The following is a 23,343-nucleotide window of genomic DNA, read 5'->3' as shown; positions in this document are numbered from 1 at the left end:
GGTGATCAACAGTTTCATTATACTAGTTTGATTGAGCAGGGTGTGATAAATGTTATCCAACACATTGATTTTTATATTGTATTTATATCCATTATCAAGTATATAATACTAAAAGCGTGTTCCTTAAATGGCCGTTTTAAGGAACTCGTATTATTAGGATTTGTGGTGATTTATCGCTACCAATGGCAAAGTATTTTAAAGATTCATTTGTACAGTGATCCGCAACCTTGATTAGACCGCTGCTTGGCTGCGCATTCGAACATTTTAGGGTTGACTGACCAACTGTGTAATTTTCCACCCTTTCAACCCTAAAAAGGGTTAGTGTCAAAATATAGTAAAGGTCAAGCAAGAATATGAAATGGGTTTGGCATTTAGTTATGACATGATCGATTTACTTTACATGTGCTATTGCCTCTTGTTCACGTCATGACTAAACTAATCAACATGTGTTGTGTAGATCAAAGTAATGGAGTTTACTACAGTGTTTTTGAGAATGGTGTGCAGTGATGATCAGTTTAAAGTATCACATCGACTAAACAACCAGCTTGCACAATGCATGAAATCACCAACCCGCCAAGTCATGATTGATATTGACCGAGTGATTGTCATTCAACTCATCTAGCGTCAATATGCATATACACGATGTACACAGTTGTTCAATCATGAGTATAGCTGCAACGTTGAGCCCATGGTTGATGTGGTTACAAGTTTGATCAACGAGTGTCCACATTGGCGATTGGCCTGTTCTTGGAAGTTTGCAGTGGTACAGTATTGGATCAGTTTGGACTGTGTCTTGTTGATTTGGTTGTATATTTGACATTGAACAATATCATAATATCGACTTGATTGACAACTGAAATCATGCAATGGTTGGTAATTGTATCAGTTGATATGTATTGTATAGGTTATTGTCATGGCCCAGTACATGTAGTGGAGTATGTTGAAATGCATTGATTATGAGATTGGATGATCAATTGAATGATACGATCAAATACCGCCGATCACTTTGTTGGTGGCCAGTATCACATGTGTATGATATCAATATGTTGCACAACAGTCATCCAAACAGGTTGGAGCATGCCACATTGTAACAATGCAACCAAATTGGTACAACACATGCCAACATACATGTAGTGTAGTGTAGTATACACTAGCAGTGATGATTCAACCAACGACATGCATGGTTGTAATATTATACGTGAAACCACATACTCATGTCCATGTCTATGGTTATGGTGACATACAGCATTACAATGATGGGTCAACAACAATGTGATGGAGTTGGATGCGTAATATCAAAACCATGTCCAGAATACGTGATATAACAACAACTTGCGACCGTATTGATGTAAATGGACCACTAAATAACAGTGTCATGTCATGGTCGATAATACAGTTGCATTACTGACATGTGTCATGATTGTTGTTGAACTAGATTGCGATCGTATCCGTGATTCAAAATACAACAAATGTGTGTACAGAGTTGTATTGACAATATTGACAGTCCAACACAACATATGAATGTGGGTCCAAACTTGGTGATTGTGCAATGTATGATTACTAAGAGCACAAAGTGTAGATTCAACATTATAGTCTGATTGTGTGTCATATGATGGTTGTTGTATATCAAACATGCAATGCAGAATACAGTCACTGCATAATGAATACCAAAGTGATCCATTTGACATGAATACGGTTGTAAATCAAAGCGTTTGCGGTTATACAACATTCCCGAAGGGTGCTTTTCAATATACCTAATCAAAGGGTCACAAAAGCATAGTTCAATCGGCATGATCATCAATATGATATTGTGGATAGGGAGCAGCATACTGTGGTTTGATAGTAACCACTACAAGCGATCAAGTAACCCTGTATATTTGCTAACCTAAAAGGGTTAGGGTTGGTTTGCTATACAGAAACATACAAATACAATACATTCAGTCCTATAATCAATATCAGTTTCAACACTCTACTTTCTACTAATTGTTTGAACCCATTCATCGTTCTGATGAAATTGGTTGATATTTTATTTGTACTGAGCGCAGCAGCAACTGCCAATGCAATACTGATACCGACTGATAACGATCGTTCACCCAAAGCATCAGTCACTTCGAGTCAATTGTCCAGCCCAACTGATAAACCTAATCCAGAGACTCCCGACCAAGATTGGCAAAGTATAATTGATGCAATTAATTCAAGCATTCTTGACGAAAACTGGAAAAGCATATTTGATCCGATTGATCCAAACACTTCCAATGAAGACTGGCAGAATATAGTGAATCAACCCAGTTCAAGCACTTTCAGTCAAGTATCTAATCCAATTGATAAACCCGATTCAAATATTGATAACCAAGACCAGCAACAACCAATGGATCAACCCAGTCCAAGTACTTCCAAACGAGGTCGAAAACGGCCAATTGATGAACACGGTTCAAGCACTTCCAAACAAGATCCACAACAATCGATGGATCAAGCCGGTCCGAGTGCTCCCAAACAAAGTCGGAAACAATCAACTGATGAACCCGGTCTAGACATCCCTGACAAATACTGGCAACGCTTAATAGATGAAGTCAATTCAGACACTTTTGAAGAATGGAAAGAACTGTTTGATATAGCTGGTTTAAATACTCCCAGTCAAGTTTCTGACCCAATTGATCAAGTCGGTCCAAACACTTTTGACAAATACCAACAACCAGCTGATCAACTCAGTTCAAGTGCTTCCGATCAAACCCAGCAACACCTAATGGATGCAACTGATTTAAATATTCCCAACAAAGATCAGCAACAGTCGATTGATCAGTCCAGTCCGAGCACTTCCAAACGAAGTCGGAAACGGCCAATCAATAAAACCAGGCCAAGTACTTCCAAACAAAGTCGGAAACGGCCAATCAATAAAACCAGGCCAAGTACTTCCAGTCAAGCGCCTGGTTCAATTAATGAACCCAATCAAAGTACTTCTGGCAAATACTGGAAACCATTATTTGATATAATTAATCCAAATATTCCCAGTCAAGACTCAGTTGATCAACCCAATCCAAGCACTTCTGGTAAATATTGGATACCACTATTTGTTATAATTAATCCAAGCACTTCCAGTCAAGACCAACAACAACCAATGGAACAAGACGAGTCTGTCAACACTGTTTCAAATCAAGTGACTGGATTAAACGAAAAAGATCAGAGAACCTTTAATCGTATAAAGAAAAAGCTTGAAGCGTCTAAAATAATACGAGACGAAAAATGGCAAGAATATCGTAGGTATGTAGACCTTGAATTTGAACAACAAATGACGTTAGCAATGGGCAAAGAAATATCTGGATCAAGATACGATCCAGAGGTTCAAAAGAAGTTGAAACAAGAGTATGTAGCGGCAAGGATAAAAGTACCCGATATCAGACGAGATTTGAAGGATTTTATGAAAAGGCGTGGTTTGAAATTCGAAGAATCAGATCCAGATTGATGATGTCAATGAATTTGGTTTTGAATAAATTTAAACTTTCTGGTGTGTTGATATTTATAGAATATTGTGAATGGATCAACAACCATATCATTGACTGTATACTGTGTTTGGTATTACATCGACAGTTACTGGATTGTTGATTGATACATTGACATGGTTTGTTCCATATACATCAATGACCTGATAACAACCAGTGTTGATTGTAACTAGCAGTCATACTTGCATGATATCACCAACTGACCATGTCGTGCATTGTACAACAAACAGAGCAATACACTTGTTCAAAGTCTGTCACAAGCAAAAGGTGTTTGCCATGTCACTGTCAATGTTGGAAATCACAACAGACAATGTTTGATTGAAGGATTCAACACGTCATTACAAAACATCATTGCATTTTATCAAGAATATACTAAAACTAACCAATACGTTAATGCCTTGCAACATATTGTGTTTGACTACAATCACATACATCATTGTGCAGTTGGTGATATTGCTGAATCAAGATATGAAAGTGATCCATCAAGTGGTTCAATTAAAACAAACACTACAAACCATTCAATCAATGTTGGAAATTGTGTTGGAATACTGAATGGACAAACCTTTGAGTAAAATACAAGTCAATATACAGTAATGCTGTGTATACTATGTATACTGTGGTTAGTGGAAATGATTACTCGTATCCAATTTCAGATGATGATCAAATGATTCAGACTTGCAAGTATTATGAATTTGAACACATCCAAATTGCTGAAACGTTTGTTACTGAATCTAGAAACCCAGATCCAACAATGACAAATAAGCAGCGTCAAAACAGAAGTCAATTGGATGCATTATCAACAATTAGTGAACATGAAAACAACAAAACATATGGCATATGACAGGACATTTCAAACAACTTGTTTTCTAGAGCAACTATAAATGCCATTCATTGACTCGATCAAAAACTACAACAATTACTTGCAATGCATCCAAATTTGGCATCCAAATTTGACATCCATATCCAGTTCAACAACAGGAAGCGTCAAACAAGTGGTATCATGATTACTATTCACAAAACAAGCAAATTGGACAACAGCGCTGTCGCAACTATTATGCTTCAAACTCGGAATCAGAAACGATGCAACTGAAAAAAAGTACACAAAGTCGATGAGTATAGTTTATTGAATCATTCAACATCAATATCGTGTAATTGAAAATCAATGACATCAATTCCGCCATCTACCAGAAACATGTTTGTTGCGGTGTGTTATTTGATGTGAATTTTGCACCAGTATGTTCATGTCTGATACAATTCATGGCTGTTATTGGACTTTGTACGACTGAACCATTGTTCAAATGTGATGATGTTTATGCCACTGTTGTAAATCGAATGGGTGCATATTGAAATACACGATATTGTTGTAATATATTGTAGTATGTCTTGTATGCAAAATACGACAATCTCTCGAGTTTGAATTCATTGTAAATATACACCAGACATTCATCAAACTGAACCTTTTAGTATTTTTGCTTGCTTGAAATAGCTCCAGCAAACAAACAAGCGTTTATGCAATGCACATTGTGTATGCTACACCAACAACATCATTGATGGTCGATACACACAAGTATTGTTGATGTACACTTTGAGTTCCAAGACTGTATTTTTTGTAGCGGGAAAGTTGTGGTAAAGCTGCACATTGAGTTGCACTGTTTTGAGTTCCACTTTAAACATCTGGTCAGCAATCAGTTCATACTTTTGACAAGTTCATGTATGAATAATGGTTTATCAGTGTTTTTATCAAGACACGGTAAATTGGTTCATGATCAATGATTTGAGTTGGTTTCAATGTTACTGCATTGATGACATTGAGTGCATCTGAAACAGCAACATCATCACTTGATTCGAGTTTGAAACGATAATTATTGACTGTGTTGGGTCAAACTGCAGATTCACTGCTATTGTATTCAGACTCTGTAGCAAGACTTTCTGTGTGATGAAACAGCATCTGAAACTGCACCAATCGTTTGATTTCCAATAATATGAGCATTGTCCATAATAATATCATCAGCGGTTTGTGGTTCAGCATTTACCATTATACGAATCCAGTGAATATGTCGATTGTAGGTTTGTAAACAGAGACTACAAGCCAGCAGTGACATCGTTTGCAGACTTTTGGTTTTGAAAGCATTCATAGTTTCTGATATGTTACTATCATACAGCAAGGCACATTGCAGTTGCTCAATTTGTCGACTTTTATTGGCAACCTATTATGTACCAACCACAAATCTGATATTGCAGACTTGTAGATGCTTAAAAATGGGTTTTCAAATTGACTTTTGAATTTGAGGATCGTGAACATATGATGGCATATTGATGGTTGTCATTATTGTCAAGTGTGTTGCAGTTGATTGAAGATGTGATGGAATGAATCAATATTCGATTGCGTTGTTTATTAACAAGGAAGTGAGTGTGTTTATAAAATAGGAGACAAGAAAGTCATGTGAATTCCAGTTCAAACGTCATTGTTGTTGGTTTTTGATTGTTAAACTATTCAGAAATGTCTCACATTCACACACTACTAATGTCTCACACAATGCAAGTCAACACTCTCACACTAGTAATGTCTCACATTAATGAGACATTAATTCTGGTGTAAATTTGACTAATTTCCAAATATTTAAATCGTGTGAATTGTCTTGAAATATCCCAAAATTTTGTTATTTTGACTCGATTAAAAAGTCGATTTTTGTTTTACAATTTGACAAATAAATTGCTTTTTTACTCTTTTTCTTTTCATAAAATGCCAAAACGATACCTCAATGTTGAATACGACACTATTTCTACTGAAATCGATGTGACTGACTTTGAAGACCCGAGTGACGTTCAGGATGCTATCAAGGCAGAGTATGGTCCTGTTATGGCTGACATCGATGCTCCTCAACTCCAGCTATACACCAACAGTAACAAGGACCAACTAATCAGCAAATGGGCTTTACTCGACTCCCTTCCTCAAGAATACTTTACTCAAGATGGTTTTTGTGTTGTTATTGGTTGTTTACCTCTACCTACCAGGAAACCAAGCAAAAGTGCCATTTTTGATGCAGGTTCTACTTCTTTATCAACAGCAAACCATCAAGACTTTTCTCCTAAACGACAACGTACCGAACCCAATGTTTTGACAACCCAATTCAAGTCGTTTGCAAACGCCCAGCTGATCGATGAATGCATACAGTCGACAGATCATGTCCTTTTCCCATACACCCAAGACAAAATACAAAAACTATATGTTAGAGAGTGCTATCATGATGTGTTTGGCTTGCTTTTGGATCAAATTGATTGTGGCATGGAATCATTTGCAATATCTGGAACATCAGGCATCGGAAAGTCACTGTTTTTTGTCTACATATTGCATCGCTTGATGGATGACTTTACCACGAAAAGTCTGTCCTTGAAGCCAAACCGGATTGTTCATCAAGTGGGATCCTCGTACAAATGCTTTGACTTGCAGCAACAACTCGTCACAGAACTTGGACTTGAAGTGGCCAATATTGTTTGGAAACAAGACACATTGTATATTGTTGATGGACACATGACTGCAATGTCATCATGTTGCATTGTATTGTTCATGTCATCTCCTCAGTCTGAAGGATACAAGGAGTTCGTCAAACAAAAGATGGCAAGGGAATGGTATTTTCCTGTTTGGACTTTGAATGAGTTACAGACTTGTCGACGTCATTGCTATCCGGATGTACCCATTGGGACTATCAATGAGAGATATCGCATGTATGGTGGTGTAGCTCGTTCTGTTTTTGATATTGTATCAAATCCAATGGAGAAAGCTTTGGCTGATGTTGATGCAGTCAAAGGAGTACGAAACATTGGAATCACAATCAAAATATCTGCAAATACTCATACATTGCTTCATACCATTGTGTCGGACGACGGACAGTACAGATTCCTGCATGTTGATATTGCTTCAAGATATATTGGAGAACAGCTTTGGAAACGTCATTCTGCTCAAATGATTACCAATCTGCAGCAAATGTTTGGTAGTATTCCAACCAAAATTTCAAGACATTTGTTTGAAATATACGGACATGTGGTTTTTTGTACTGGTGGACAAACTCTCAAATGCAGATGCCTGGAAGATGGTACAGTGACAGATATTACTTTGGATGCACTCAATGGCCAACGAATTACATTTGGAATAAATACTATCCCTACTGCTGCAGCACTTGATGGCAACTATTACGAACCGACAGATGACGATAATTTTGCAGCAATTGATTCACTCAGTCGACAGGGAATGTTCCAATTTACAGCTGTTGCTGAACATCCTATTTGTGGAGTTGATATTCTTACAAAACTGTGCAGTTTGTATGATGAACCCAAACTTTATTTTGTGGTTCCGCCTCATCGGTTTAAAGGGTTCAAAAAGCAGAGTTTCAAACCAATTGATGGCACAGAGCAGATACAACCCATTCATGGATTGAAGCAATACGTTATACAACTCCCACTAATACAACCAGATTTGAAGAGTAGAAAGTGGTAGTTGTATTTTACAACTGAAATGGCATATTTTCAATCATTCCAATTGTTCCAATTATTTGATAATTCAATGTTGTTAATACAACTGGCATCATACAATTGTGTCCATTCAAGGGATTGATATGCATTTAGCATGGAAAGTTCCAAATTCAAGTTTACTATTGTAACATACGCTTTTTGACAAATAATGGCTCTGTTGACACATCCTTGTACCATCTAATCGTGTCCGATTGAAGCATCAAGTATGAGTTTGGCAGACAACTTGCAACTTTAATCAACTTGTATACGGTAAGCATTTTGATAATGTCGGCATTTGTCAGGATATCACACCTGACAACTTTGAATCAAATTTAGCAGTGATTATAGGTGAAAACACCAATCTAGCACAACAACAATTCCAGGCAATTCCAGACAATCCGATTCTGATTAGTTCTAAAACCAGAATTCACATTGCAACCACAACCCAAATGCGTTCAATATCAATCACAATCATCATGTACGAATGTATCAAAGTATGTCGTCAACTTTTGAATATTTTAGCAGTCTTGCTTAAAACAAGTGGTATCATCCAGTGCACTACATATACTACTCATGGTCATTGACAACTGATTGTGTAGTAATAGTGTTAGTGTATTGTGAGCAAATTATTGATGATGGAATAACACACATTTTGGGTATGATACTAGAAACACACAAACTTCAAATAACTGCGCAACTATATGTTCAAACTCTGCTCCAAATATATGTTGTTGTATACAGCAAACCTGGTAAAATGTTATATTTTGTCATGGCTGCATTGTTCCGAGACATAATTCAAGGCTTGTTACAATGGGTTACTGGATTTGATATCCAATAGATTTGATAAAAGTGTTGCAATTGACATTTATGTTTGTGGATAACAATATTTTGGAATCAATTCGTTCAATTTGGAAATCAGTTGGATTTCTTGCTGATATCAATACCAATGTCAGTTCAACTCAATTGATTAGAGTAGCACTCGAGTGCTTGCAGTACTGACTTTGGTTCAAACAGTAATTCACAATGACACACTGATTATCATTTCAGCAAAAAATGATACAGAAATGATCATTCCCAAAACAAGGAATCTGAATGACTGAAATACTGCGCTTATTATGCTGATAATCCAATACATGAAATGGCAATCGAAAATGTACAACATGTACATGTCAAATACATGCCAAACATAGCATCATTTTACAGTATGGTTTACAGCTGATACAACTGATACAGTTATTAATATGGGTTGGCTTGGAAATGCGTTTGTGTTGAAATGGCTTGCGCAACAATGTTGAACATCAATTTCGCTGTTTAAAAAGTTGCTCAAGCCATTATACAACAGCCAATACCATTAAAAATGGACATTTATGCATTTATTATGTATTTAGTGTTGTTGCAACTCGACATATTACACGTCTTGATAGTGTGTTATATATCTCAACGACACTTGATCAGTCGGTAGTTTGTGGCAAATAATGAATTAGAGTGGTGTCTTGCTCTGTTTACAGATTGTTTGGCATTTGATTATTTAGTGTAGTGTGGTTAATATTGGTCAGACAGTGTAATACACACTGATTGAATATCAAATACAACACTGGTGACAATATGAACACACATGCTTGTCAGTTTCAACCGTATCCTAGATATCAACCAAGTTTTGTCCAACAAACTTTGTACAAGTGTCGTGCAGTGTGATGGTAAATTGTCTGATGACAACGATATACATTTTTTGATGACTTGTATTTGTAACTTTTGAACGATTTGTGGTTGAGATCCGCATGTTTACCAATCCTTTACCGATGTTTTGCAAAAAACATGGTTTGACTGCATGACAATGCCAAATCCAAAATTGCATTTGGATACAAATTGCCACCAAACATACTATGTATATGTATGGATAATGCCATGACTGATATTCAGGGTATTCATGATACAAGCATCAATGCTAGTTTATTGGATGCAATCGCAACAGCTGGTGTCAAATATTCAGGCTGGGATTCAACAAGATGCGACCTAATTGTCAGATCAATGATTTTGAAAATATAAAGTATTTTCAAACCCAACACATTTTGGATTTGGTGGACTGACTACAATCAAGACAATAACACTGTTCAACAATCACAGACTCGATGCCAACGACATGCATGCAGTATATGATTTGTAGCTTTGTAAAAGTTCCATTTCGTGAATGTGGTGATATTGTTGACCTCGCGAGCAATCACTCTAAACTATACGACTATTTTTACAATGGAATCAATGCCAATATACATGCTTGTCAACACAATAGTTTTTGGATGATTTTGAAAACATTTGGATGTGGCATTGAATTGGTTATAACATCAAAACCAACAGCGATAGTATCTTGGATCATGACTCGTCCAAAAGTTGTGCAGATTGTGCGAATCGATTTTCAAAACAATTTTCAAAACATATGTTGATTGATTATTGTAGCTGCCAACACTGATGAATTAGCAACAACCAACTTGGCGGTGACTTGTCAATGACTTGTCAGCAGTTTGGAGTGATTTTGATGATTTGGGTTATATGATTTGTAATATTTATCGAGTAAGCTTGTTTGGCCAGCCGTAACGACCAATGATGATTTAGTCTTGGTTCAACGATTGATCAAAACCCAAACCTGAATGCCAAAAACTGAAAATTGAAAAATACGCTATACTCGATGGTTTGTTTGTCTGGTGAACACCAATGTGCAATGACTACTCTTGAAATAGTGTCATGACAATGAGTCTTGTATTTTTGTCAAACTCCTGGTATATGAGATCAAGCCGCTTTTATTGCAGGCAAATAAATGACTAAAAACACGAAACAATTGCCAATTGACCTATCAATCATACCATTGAGTACCATGTAAATCCAACATGTCAAAGTAACCAATCATGCAATGATTTCCTGAAACTACCGTGTCCATAAACGTATTGAGCAGGAATATTGCACTGACAGTCATCAGTCATTCAAGATTATGACAACCTGGCGCAAAGACTTGAAGTTGATTTTCAAAACCTTGATCAAAACCTGTACTAATGATATCATACATTTGTTTGTTCATGTCATTAATATACATATCACTGATAAGTAGACAATCATGCAATGTTACATTCATCCACTATATAGTTGAACGAGTTTTGTCCATGATTGTTGATTGATGATCACCTCCAATCAACACTTGCTATTGGTCAAAATGTAATCGAAACTATTTGTTGAAAACCCTGCCATCACTTGATGATTTACATTGGATATGAATCTAGCACTGAACGTTGTCCATTATTCAAACATGCAAACCATCCACCATTGTACACATGATGTTTGGTCTGAGTTGCACATCTTGGATAAATAGTCTGACTAATTTAGTTGTGAATATCGGTTGAAAAACTGGTATTATTTGGTGTCCATATGTTGTTTATAGTATTGGGAATATTGGGAATATTGAATCAACATTGAATCTATTCAACATACCATGTCACACTGTACATTGGTGTTGATGCATGACCAAATGGTTGATAGTTTATGATGTATACACAACAAATAGTTGTTACAAACCATGATTTTCTACATCAAAAATATGAATCTTGCAAAATCGATATGAATTGTTGCTATTAAAACCATTTACTACGCTACCACTGTTATTTCCAAAGCTGTTGAGTTGATTGAAATCGTAACTAAACAAATCTACTGAAATATGTCCAACAAAACAATCATGTCAATCATGTCGAATGTGATTTATTGATCAGCTATCCATGAGCCATGAGCCATAAACAATGAACAATGATAAATAGAATGAAACTTTGCGGTTTTGATTTGAACATTGACAATTATGCAAGTTGGTTTCAAGTTTACTGTGTGCATTGACACATGGTCACACATTGACAGATCAACAGATTACAGCTAGCGACAATCTGAATCAACTTTGGATGATATATATTTATATTTCAACAACCATTTTGACATGGTTTGAATCACTCGGACAAATCAAAACCATGACCAATTGAACAATCAGTCAAATATTTGGTATACAGTGTCAGTATATGTTGTAGTAATGGATTGTATATGTGATGATAATTATCCATAATCAGGGTAATGATCTGACACTATCCGATCACTGGATACATGACCGCAATCGAAGAGATCAACACAGAATACTACCGAGGTTGATTTTCCACCAACAGCGATGCTTGTATATCGATTCACCCTACAGAGTGTTTTTGGCTTTGTTGACCCTGCATGGTGCTTTGGCGTTTTTTATAAATATCCGTTTGAAAAGTGCCGATTGCCGCCCTTGAAGTTACCGTCATTATAAAACGACAGTCATGTATCAGATCCAAAACACTTTCATCACACTACTCTATACAATGTTGATTACTCTAGAATGCGTTATACTTGCGTTACAAGCGGTTGCTGCAGTTCGAGTTTCATTACATTCACCGATTGGAATTGACAGTCCATCAAACAATAGGCTGTCAAAACGATCACCTGTTGAACTGAGCCGTGATGCTAACAGATGTTACACAATGAAATTCAATATTTATGGAATCGATGTATGTATCATGTCATTTATTGTAGTTTGATATCAATTTGCACCACGTTTAATCAATCTCACACTTGTTTAAAACAGTTGGGTTTATATGTCGATTCATCAATTTCTGATACGATCGTACCATATCCTACTCCAAAAAACAATGCAGGTTTGGATATACTAAGTATTATAAGTGGGAGACACGTTACTATAGATTACAAAGGCAAAGAGTATAGAGGAATTAGTTTCACAGCCACTGTGACGATTCCGGGTACCGAAATAACTGGCATTGGGTTACCAGTAGTAGCAGTTGAAAAACAATCGCCAGATATAGTTGGTATCAGTCCAAATTTTGATGGAGTATTTGGGATTGGTTATCCCTCGTTGTCAAAGCGTCGTCCACAAATCACTGTGTTGGATAGTTTGTACAATGGTGGTACCATTCCCAATAACGAGATTGGAATTCAACTATGTCCGTATGGCATGACTTCAAATAGCTTCATCAATATAGGAAACACGGACGTAACTGCAAAATGCGGAACAGATGGAACAAGTGTTGCATGGGTAAACTCACCAACAACCGATCGCCATACTGTCAACATCAGAATTATACTAGTCGATGACGAACAAGTGGAACTGCCCGAGAGATTTCAGCAAGTTGTGGAAAACGGACGTACTTTGTATTCATATATACATACATGCTTTGTATATATGCGTTTTCCTGAAGTAGTCGTGACAGCATTGGTTGACGCTATTCTTGATAGTGGTGCGATCACTGCCAAGAATAGTATGCTTAAGCGCAAGCTCAGCCCGGAAGATATTGATAACATATTTTGGAAACACTATCCAATGCCCAAATCCAGTTTTAATATCGAATGGAACAAGCTGCCGTCACTCACAATCGTAATGTATTCTGAAACTCCCGTAACTGATGACAATCGCAACTCTGTTGTAGCAATCAAATTGGGTCCCAAAGACTATCTAAAGAGAATTGATTCTAAAAATTGTAAATATTTGACAATTGTATGCAATATGTGTTGTTTGATTAACCTGACTAATATACATGTTGGATTATAGACCTGTTTTCTGTAGAAGTTGGTCCAAGTGACAATGCAATTCTTGGTATACCATTTATGAACCGACTTATAGTCACATTTGATTTACAAAATGCACGCATTGGATTTGGTCCTGGATGTGGATGTGAAGTCATGGCTGATGGTTATCCTATTATTTCAAACGGTCATGAAGTGCTCTGGTCACCATCACAGTAAGTTGCTTGATATTGATGTGTGGGTGTATCGATTGATATTGATCATGAATTTGATGAATACTGTTAGATTGCCTGAACAACCAAGTACTTCAAGTTCAGATCTCACATCTACTCTCAGGAGATCATTGTCGCAACTTGGTAATACTCTCCGTGGTAGTAAGCATTCAAAGGCCACTCACAAGAAAGCTTGATGGCCAAACAGATATATCAATAAAACTGGTTATTTGTTGAATGAATGATGATTCTGATTGTCTTATAGTTGATATGATGTATGTCAGGACTCTTGGTGTTAATCAACAACTACAACTGATCAAAGAGTCGTGTCTGAAAACACTCACCACGCTGTCAAGAGTCGCAAACAGACTATCAATAAACTCGATTGAATACAATTCATTAGTGACAAACTGATATTATATGTATATTTAATGTGGTGTGTTCATGTTTGATTGTGTGATATGTTCAAGCCGTGCATGTATTGGATCAGTCCAGTGTGCATCGTAGTTGTTTGATACACGATGATCACGCATGCTATTATATTGGTAATGCATGGTATTGATTGAATACACATCATGATCACATAGCTCGATCACGATCCAATTGACATGAACAGTCAAGTCGTGTAGTTTGGGTTCAGCTTGACACATTTGTATTGTCAATCTCGAACAAAACGTCAAAAGTGAATCAAGGTCAACTGGAACAATCAACAGACTGAATCCAGTATGTGTAGTCACACTGGGCTGCATATACTGATCACAGTAAACAACTCGAGTGTCGTTTTACTGGTTGTGGTTATGAGTATATGCCAGTGTTGGATACATACATCGTTACAATGATGGGTCAACAACAATGTGATGGAACTGGATGTGCAATATTAAAACCATGTCCAGAATACGTGATATAACAACAACTTGCAGCCATATTGATGTAAATGGACCACTAAATAACAGTGTTGGTGTGTGATAAACAGCCAGTGTCATGGACTGGTTGACAATACAGTGGTGTTGTTGGTGGTGATTGACATGCATGGTTGCATTACTGACATGTATCATGATTGTTGTTGAACTAGATTGCAATCGTATCTGTGATTCAGAATACAACAAATGTGTGTACAGAGTTGTATTGACAACATCGACAGTCAAACACAATACATGAATGTGGGTTCAAACTTGGTGATTGTGCAATGTATGATTACTAAGAGTGCACATAATGTAGATTCAGCATTATAGTCTGATTGCGTGTCATATGGTGGTTGTTGTATATCAAACACGCAATACAGTCAATGCGTAGTGACAACCAACCGAATATGCAACCATTGTATGTTGCAATGCATAACACAATCATTGCACAATGAATACTGGAGTGATCCATTTGACATGAGTACAGTTGTAAAAAGGAGCGTTTGCGGCTACACAACACTCATGAAGGGTGCTTTTCAATATACCTGATCAAAGGGTCGTAAAAGCATAGTTCAATTGACGCGAAATCAAATTGGTCAATATGATATTGTGGATAGGGAGCAGCATATTGTCTAGTTTGATAGTAACCCACTACAAACAATCAAGTAACCCTGTGTCGTTGGTTAACCTAAAAGGGTTAGGGTTGGTTTACTATATAAAAATATAAATACGATCGAGTGTTCCAGTTTCATAATTAACAATCTGCCCATCTAACAATCTTTTAAACCCATCCACCAATCTAATGAAGTTCATTGACATTTTATTCTTACTGACCGCAGCAGCAACCGCTAATGCAATACTGGTTTCAGATAACGGCAATGATTCAGTCCAGGCATCAAGCACTTCCAGTCAAGTGTCTGGCCCAACCAATGAACCTGAACCAGGCACTTCCAGACAAGGCCAGCAATACTTGTTGCATAGAACTGGTCCAAGTGCTCCAAAACGAATTCGAAAACGAATTCGAAAACGCCCAAGCGGTAGGCCTGGTTCAAGCACTCTCGATCCAGACCATAAACAACCAATGTATCAACCCGGTCCAAGTGCTCCAAAACGAAGTCGGAAACAACCAATGAACAAAGGAGAGTCGGGCAATACTGTTTCAAGTCAAGCGGTTGTATTAAGCAAAAAAGACCAGAAAGTCCTTAATTGTATAAAGAAAAGACTTGAAGAGCTTGAAGAAATGGAAAAGGACACGACCAAAAAATATTGTGAGGGTATAGCTTATCAACTTAAAGAATGTGGAGTATTAGAAAAAGAGGGACATGTGCATGACCCAAATTACACCCCAAGAACTATAAAGGATTCGAGAAAAGATTATAAAGAAGTAAGAAAATTAATAGTCGGTATCAAAGAACAATTGAAAACGTTTATGGAAAGTCGTAGTTTGAAATATGTAGAGTCGCTCTCTGACGCTGAAGAACCGAAAGCAGATTCAGATTCAGATTGATGATATGCCAACCAATTTGATTTTGAATAAATTTAAACTTTCTGATGTGTTGGTATTTATCGAGTATTGTGAATGGGTCAACAATCATATCATTGATTGTGTGTACTGTGTTGGGTATTATATCAACAGTTATTGGATTGTTGATTGATACATTGACATGGTTTGAACTATATACATCAATGATCCGGTAACAACCAGTGTTGATTGTAACTATCAGTCATACTTGCAATCACTTGTCAGTTGCATGATACCACCAACTGATCATGTTGTGTATTGTACAACAAACGGAGCAATACATTTGTTCAAGGTCGGATGTAGATTGTGCCATCAACTACTTCGATATTGGTCAATTAGTGTTCCATCAGTTTGCAATGTAATGTATGCAGCATGATATTGGTAGTGGTGTATTAACAGTCGTATTCATATAAAATGGATCATTTGTATTCATCCTGCAATGACTGTATTATGCATTGCAATATACAATGGTTACACATTTTTTGTTAGCTGGGTTATGTATCAACATCGACGCTTGTTTGACAGCTGTTCAACAGCTGTTTGTAAGTCCGAGTATCTTGAAACCATTGCATACACTAGTAATTGGACTGCTTCACGATCAGACCGAGTCGTGGTAAACTCACCTTTTCCAGCTACTTCCGACTATAGTTTTGATTCAATTACAATGTGAAGCAGTCTGCAACCACACATTCCAAACATTGATAGTACATCATTAAAGTGGTGTCCGATTGACACGATATCGGTCAAGTTTGATGTTGAAACATGTATGTATTGGTTCAAAATGTTTGAAAATACCTTGAACAGTCGCGACTTGATCAAATCTAGCAATGCACAATCATCACTTGGTATCAATATCATCAACATATATAGCGACTGCAACAAATAAAGTATCCGTTTAAAGTGTATCAATGCATATGTCAAACACATTGTGTAATGTCAAAAACGATAGAAAACCTGTTAAATAGGCACAATAATAAAACTGGTTATTTATCAATAAAGAATAGCATTGATCGTCTTATAGTTGAACATTATTATGCAAAGTGCTTTTAATAGCCAAACAGTTCATCAGAGCGTTCAGAACTCAACTCCAGCAACAGATTTCATGGACATAAACGTAGATTTTGATCGTTTATTCTGACAATACTATAAAGCCAATTATTTGATCAGAATCTCAATTGGATTGGCGATATTGCACAAGTCTTTGGAAATATAATTTGGTTGTGAAATCAGAGTTGAACTACAAATAATAAAGATTTGAGCGAGTTCATCCATGCATTGATACTGTTTAAAGTTTGAAAACACTACAACTGGATTCAGCACTCATGCTATTTGTCGGAATGTTAAAGCCTCAGCATTTCAAGGTGTGTATGCTGACTGCAGTAGCAGTTGCTCTACTTATGATTGCAGTATCGATGGTCTTGCTCAATAGCAATATGTACTTGCCAACGTCTTCAGACACATTGGCATTACAACCTGCAACAGTCAACAGAACACACTCTGACCAACATGTTAAACCTCGCATAGTTGCATCTCTATCCACTTTCCCAGGACGCATGGAGCAAGTTCGGCTTTCGCTTGGATCACTCTTTGCACAGTCCCTTTCTCTAGATGCCATTTACATTCATATTCCAGATAAAATTGAAAGATTCAACCTCACTATTGACGAAGTCGAGCTGAGCAAGAACATTGAGGAGTTGAAGGTCAAGTTTGGTAGCAAGTTGCATATTCTACGAGGCAAGGACTACGGTCCAGCCACAAAGCTTCTTGGAACACTCAAGATTGAGCGTGAGCCAGATACGCTGATTGTGACTGTGGATGACGATACCGAGTATCACAATGATACAATGAGCGAACTGTATCGTGGTTACAGAGAGCATCCAACTCATTTTATTGCAGTAGCGTGCGAGGAACTGGTTGGTTTTTTGAAGAACAGTTGGAGTTATATAACTGACGACAGGGAATGCAAGGGATGGGCATGTGCATACAAAGGCATCATGTATCGTGTAGGCATGTTTGATGACAGCATCTTTGACTTGACAGGTGTGCCGCATGGATGTGTAGTCCATGACGATGTTTTTCTATCTGGATTTCTGTATCGCAAAGGGTTCAGACCATATCATCTGCAACTCCCATTTGATTCTGTAAAGGAGCATCACTGGCGACCCAAATTCACTGTTGGATCTACTCCTAATGTCAAGGAATTGCAAAAGGAATGCATCAAGTACTTCAACTTTTTTCAATAAACGATGTTACTAATAACTAAAGTCATCACAGGTCTGTGCTAGAATTAAATGCAATTGTTTAATTTTTGATGGCTCAATACAGACCTACCAAGTTCCTGCATTGATATTTATGTAGCATGGCAAGAACTCTAGTATCAGTCCAACAGCAGTCGATGCTTGCATTTAGGAATCGACTTGCGCACATCTTGATAATTGTTTTGCCAAAATGTGTCAAATATTTTACATCCATATTCGCGTAAAATGATTTTTTTGTATTGATCTTGTAATGATGGTCTTGGAATAAACAATAAACATTCATTGTTGTTGATTATTTCTTTTATTGAAACTCTGTTGTATTCTAATAGGTGTGAAATGTATTGGAAAAGATGTAAACATTTGTTTTGTATTTTTGTACAAAAACGAGCATCAAGATCAGTCAACTAATGAGTTCATAAAACAATATTGTCCAGTAAGTTTGACACTAATCAAACATGACTGTTTATCATCCATTCCGACTTTGATGTTCCATTTTACGTGAATATAGTTGTAATTGAACAAGTATGTAAATGACCAAATTTTAAAGCACATCATCAATGGTGGATGGATGGGGTTAGAAATAGTAGTAGAAAAAGCATACGTTTTCTGCTTGGCTCATCTACAGATTGCTATTATAGCGCCAATATAATCGACTTGTTAATGTGCTTTCCATTCATTTTGAATATTTCATGAGTCAAATAAATGTGCATGTGGTGCCCATGCAACAATGAGTTTAAAACAACACTTGGTTCTATCATTTAAGCTATTGGACATCTAACCTTGATAGACTGAGTAGTCGAGTATGGTGTATTCACAAGGTAAACTATAAGTGACATTCAACAATCTATTACAAAGCAACTTATACTGAAAAAACAACTATATTTCAACTGTTCATACTATGTCTTAAAGTTAAATGCACACTCGGGTGGAGATGTATATTACAAACTGCTTGAAACGAGGTTTTACCTCGAGTACTCGTTGATACGCGAAACGAGTCCACGTGTATGCAGTCATCCACTCCAAGTAATCCACGGTTCACTTGGAGTGGATACGTCTTGAATTGCACTTCAAGTCATAGTATGTAGAGTATTAAATTACTACATATCATCCACTTCAACATCAGTGTCTAGTATATATTTAAAACCTTGCCATCATTTTTGATTGACAAACTGCATAAAAATGAGAGCAGGTAGATTGCGAATGGCGACGCTCGTCAGTATCCTTCATTCTATTCAAGAAGATGCAGAGTATCAAGCACTCAAGGACAAGGATAAAGTGATTGACCCATATCCACTACGATCACAAAAGCAGTTTTTTCCAGGAACGTTCGACAGTCCTCTTTTTCGTCTTATCACCATTCTACAATCGGTTGAATCAAACGAAAATACATCTAGCGTGGCTCGACAAGAATCGGATGCAGTAGAAAATATTACTGCGTCGCAGTCACTAAATGATATGGCTGGCAATCAAGTTTTTCAACCAACCTTTTTATCTTCTTCGAACTTGTTGCCCACCTATGGTTCATCTTTGCCCAATCTACAGCCAAATGAATCCACCGCATCATCGTCAGAAACCTTGGCAGCATCACATGCAAGACAGCAAGTTTTTGCCGTATCTGATATGGTGTCAAATGCTCATCGTATTGAACACGCTAGTTTACCAGTGCAACAGCTCCAGAGTTTGTCTGAACTCGGTCTTGGTTCATTGACAGGAACAGATCCGCCATCGCAACCATTGTGTGAAACTTACAAAACAGAACCAAACTTGCATGAAGCGCAAGATATTCAAAACACTATAGAAACGACACATCTTGTTGAATGCGAATCACATGGCTGCCAGACTAGTCGCAGAAACTCCACAAGTCAACAACCATTAGTACGCGGTATTACAAATCTTTGTCAACCATCTTTAGCATCAGCAGATATGAGACTACCTGATTGCACATCAACACCAATACCAATACCAAATCTTGTTTTGCCAGCATCCATGTCGCGTATGCCCTCACTAGCATCCTCATCCGCAAGTTCTACATTGGATTTAGTTGGGAGTTCTCCCAGTTTGCCATCTTCACCCAACCCATCCATGTCGCAGCGTTGGACAGACGAGTATGCACATATTGACATTGATTGGAGCATGCAGGCGATGGATACGCTTTATAGTGCATCCTTTTATGATTTTATTCGATCGGAAAGCAACATTGAGATATCCGGACAAAAGCTTGCTCGTCTTGTCAAAGAGTATCAACCCAAGCAAGTGGCAAAAGCACTGAATTGGATTATTCAAGGATGGAGTGTACACAACACAGCTAGACTCCTTGTCATGATTTTTTCTGATTGGTTACCAGATCTTGCTGGATGTGTGTTTGCAATTCTATGTCGAGAATGGCCACTTAATCCACAAACAGCCATGTGTACAGCATATCTTATCCACGCAGAACCACCTTCGGCAGCAGCATTATTCATTCGTAGTCTTTCAAATGGATGGAAACAAGACGTGTCAGTTGAATTAATCAGCTATGTGGACGAAGTGCTTGAATGGGACAGTTCTTATTTCAAAGCATTTATTGCTGCATATTCTAAATTGATCTATGCTGCTCCAGTACAGTCTAAATCTACAGTATCTGTGGATGCGCTGGGCTGGAGTTCTGTTCATCAGAAAACAAACTCGTGCAAAACATGTGATTGTGAAAATAGCAAGAGTAGCAAGACAAGGTCACACATGCATGCAAGTGATAGTCCAACATCTAGTACAGAGAGTCTCCATAGCAATATGACAACGGCGGGGACCATTTCAACTCAACGTGAATCCAATTTTCCAGGTTCATCTACATCGACACCAAGTTGCTATTCTAATTACGGATCTTCCACCCAATCAAAATGTACGTTTGACGAACACCTCGAGTCTAAAGATTTTGAAAACTCTGATGATTCCAATTCTGGACTATTTGATGGACATCAAACACTGTTGAATCAGTTGAAAACCAAATCTAAAGAATTAGAGGTTCAGCAAAAGGTAACTTATTGAATGAATTGTATATAAAACACGAAACAGGATCCAACATGCTAGTATATCAATTGAATGTTTGTAGGCTTTAGAAGAGATGCAAGAAGCGATTGACGAGTATGAACACGACGCACAAATACATTCAATGGAATGCAAGCAATGTGAACTTAAAATCTCATGCATATACATGAGTGCAATTCAAGCGAATCTTTCAGCAGCACTGGATAGAATGTGTGACATGGAATAAAAACAAGATTTCAAGAATTTAAATTGAGAATATAATTAAGTGATTGTGCAAACTACTTGTTTATATCATTAACAAATATGAGATTAAAATACAACAAAAATAAGAAATTGAATTTTGAAATAAATGTGAATTTCAATGAAAATGTCGATTAGTTTTTATAATCAAAATAAAAAAGTATTTTTACAAGAATCCAATAAACTTGGTGAATAGCATCAAACCATCATTGAATCATCATCAAACCATCATGATGTTTCTTATCCCGTATCTCATTGGACCTTTAAAAAAGATTATTTCAGTGTTAACTGGATTCTCGGATGATTTATTCATCTTATACACTGCTCATCCTATCCTTACTGTCACTGTGATTGCTTTAACCACACTTTCACTCAGCTTTGTTGTGCAGATTCTACTGTCGTTTACCAACTATTTGATATTGATATTGCTTCCTTCTTCTTTTTGGGCCTCAAAAGGATCGATACTCAAACTGCAACTACAAGAGAAGAACAAGGCAGGAAAACTTGTTCCTTCAAAGAAACTGAGACCTTGGGCAGTCGTTACTGGAGCTTCGGATGGAATTGGGAAAGAGTTTGCTTTGCAGCTTGCTCATCTTGGATACAATATTGTTCTCATCTCTCGGTCTGTCGATCGATTGAAACTGGTTGCTGATCTTATCTCGACTCAAGATCCGCTGTCAAAAACACTGATCTTGCCTGTGGACTATGCTGCCGCCTCAACCCACGACTACGACACCATCGCTGCTGCCTTGCGTCCACTCCACATCACTGTTCTGATCAACAACGTTGGCATCAGTCATGCCTTTCCTATTTCTTTTGTTGAAGAAACCAGTGACATGGTTCACTCGATCGTTCAGGTTAATATCATGGCTCAGTTGACCATGACTCGTATAATACTTCCTCAAATGTTGGCTCGCAAGGAAGGAACCATCATCAATGTTGGCTCAATGGCAGGAAAAGTTCCTTCTGCTTATCTTTCTGTTTACTCTGGTTCAAAGGCTTTTCTTCGTTTCTGGTCTCAAGCACTTGCTCTCGAGGTCAAACCATCCAACATTCACGTTGAACACGTTAATACCTATTTTGTGGCTACTGCCATGTCCAAGATCCGCAAAGCCAGTTGGCTTGCTCCTTCTCCTAAACTCTATGTTCAATCTGTCTTGGCAAATGTGGGTAATTCCATCAACAGCACTCCTTATCCTCCACATGGCTTTGTCTCGTGGATGTTTGAAAGATTTGCTCCCGAACATCTATTGATGAAACTTTCATGCGATATGCACTTGGATATTCGCAAGAGAGCACTTGCCAAGATTGCTCGTGAAGCCAAAAAGAATTAAACTGTGCATTTGAACTATTTGAATTCTCTTGTTGAGCATTGTAATATTTTTAATCTTGCAACAAGATTCGAGATGATTTGGAATGACTCGACATTCCAAACTCACTGCTGCATGCGTGACATGATAGAGATTCAAACCATCAACAACTGTTGATTTGAATGACAGAATCACTTGTTCTTTTAATAATCAACATTTTGTTAAAGTACAATTTAAGGAATTTGAGCTTCTAAAAAACAATGTTTTGATGTTGATGAAATCAGTT

The 23,343-nt window shown here is 37.3% G+C and overlaps 7 protein-coding genes across 7 annotated transcripts; all 7 read left to right on the top strand.

The window, feature by feature from the left end:
- Positions 1 to 2,008: 2,008 nt before the first annotated feature.
- BATDEDRAFT_90212 (uncharacterized protein) lies at positions 2,009 to 3,460 on the top strand (the record flags this gene model as incomplete). The annotated part of the gene is made up of 1 exon (XM_006680475.1): positions 2,009 to 3,460. One exon carries the CDS (start codon positions 2,009 to 2,011, stop codon positions 3,458 to 3,460), a length of 1,452 nt encoding a protein of 483 aa, XP_006680538.1.
- A 2,780-nt stretch (positions 3,461 to 6,240) lies between these two features.
- Positions 6,241 to 9,106, top strand: BATDEDRAFT_26152 (uncharacterized protein; the record flags this gene model as incomplete). Its single annotated transcript, XM_006680263.1, has 4 exons — positions 6,241 to 7,868; positions 8,225 to 8,276; positions 8,309 to 8,500; positions 8,978 to 9,106. 4 exons carry the CDS (start codon positions 6,241 to 6,243, stop codon positions 9,104 to 9,106), a joined length of 2,001 nt encoding a protein of 666 aa, XP_006680326.1.
- A 3,025-nt stretch (positions 9,107 to 12,131) lies between these two features.
- BATDEDRAFT_26151 (uncharacterized protein) lies at positions 12,132 to 13,998 on the top strand (the record flags this gene model as incomplete). The annotated part of the gene is made up of 5 exons (XM_006680262.1): positions 12,132 to 12,171; positions 12,390 to 12,559; positions 12,637 to 13,543; positions 13,615 to 13,804; positions 13,875 to 13,998. 5 exons carry the CDS (start codon positions 12,132 to 12,134, stop codon positions 13,996 to 13,998), a joined length of 1,431 nt encoding a protein of 476 aa, XP_006680325.1.
- A 1,507-nt stretch (positions 13,999 to 15,505) lies between these two features.
- On the top strand, positions 15,506 to 16,210 carry BATDEDRAFT_90215 (uncharacterized protein; the record flags this gene model as incomplete). Its single annotated transcript, XM_006680474.1, has 1 exon — positions 15,506 to 16,210. The coding sequence occupies one exon, from the start codon at positions 15,506 to 15,508 to the stop codon at positions 16,208 to 16,210; it is 705 nt and encodes a 234-aa protein (XP_006680537.1).
- A 1,337-nt stretch (positions 16,211 to 17,547) lies between these two features.
- BATDEDRAFT_26150 (uncharacterized protein) lies at positions 17,548 to 18,468 on the top strand (the record flags this gene model as incomplete). Its single annotated transcript, XM_006680261.1, has 1 exon — positions 17,548 to 18,468. One exon carries the CDS (start codon positions 17,548 to 17,550, stop codon positions 18,466 to 18,468), a length of 921 nt encoding a protein of 306 aa, XP_006680324.1.
- Positions 18,469 to 19,662: 1,194 nt separating this feature from the next.
- Positions 19,663 to 21,733, top strand: BATDEDRAFT_26149 (uncharacterized protein; the record flags this gene model as incomplete). The annotated part of the gene is made up of 2 exons (XM_006680260.1): positions 19,663 to 21,495; positions 21,572 to 21,733. The coding sequence occupies 2 exons, from the start codon at positions 19,663 to 19,665 to the stop codon at positions 21,731 to 21,733; spliced, it is 1,995 nt and encodes a 664-aa protein (XP_006680323.1).
- A 217-nt stretch (positions 21,734 to 21,950) lies between these two features.
- On the top strand, positions 21,951 to 23,102 carry BATDEDRAFT_37163 (uncharacterized protein). Its single transcript, XM_006680372.1, has one exon. The coding sequence runs from the start codon at positions 21,978 to 21,980 to the stop codon at positions 23,079 to 23,081; it is 1,104 nt and encodes a 367-aa protein (XP_006680435.1). The 5' UTR covers positions 21,951 to 21,977; the 3' UTR covers positions 23,082 to 23,102.
- The last annotated feature ends 241 nt before the right edge of the window (positions 23,103 to 23,343 follow it).

This window comes from Batrachochytrium dendrobatidis, assembly GCF_000203795.2.
Source record: "Batrachochytrium dendrobatidis JAM81 unplaced genomic scaffold BATDEscaffold_9, whole genome shotgun sequence".
Taxonomy (NCBI): domain Eukaryota; kingdom Fungi; phylum Chytridiomycota; class Chytridiomycetes; order Rhizophydiales; genus Batrachochytrium; species Batrachochytrium dendrobatidis.
Note: the sequence above shows the minus strand (reverse complement) of the source record. Positions and strands in the feature narration are given on the sequence as shown.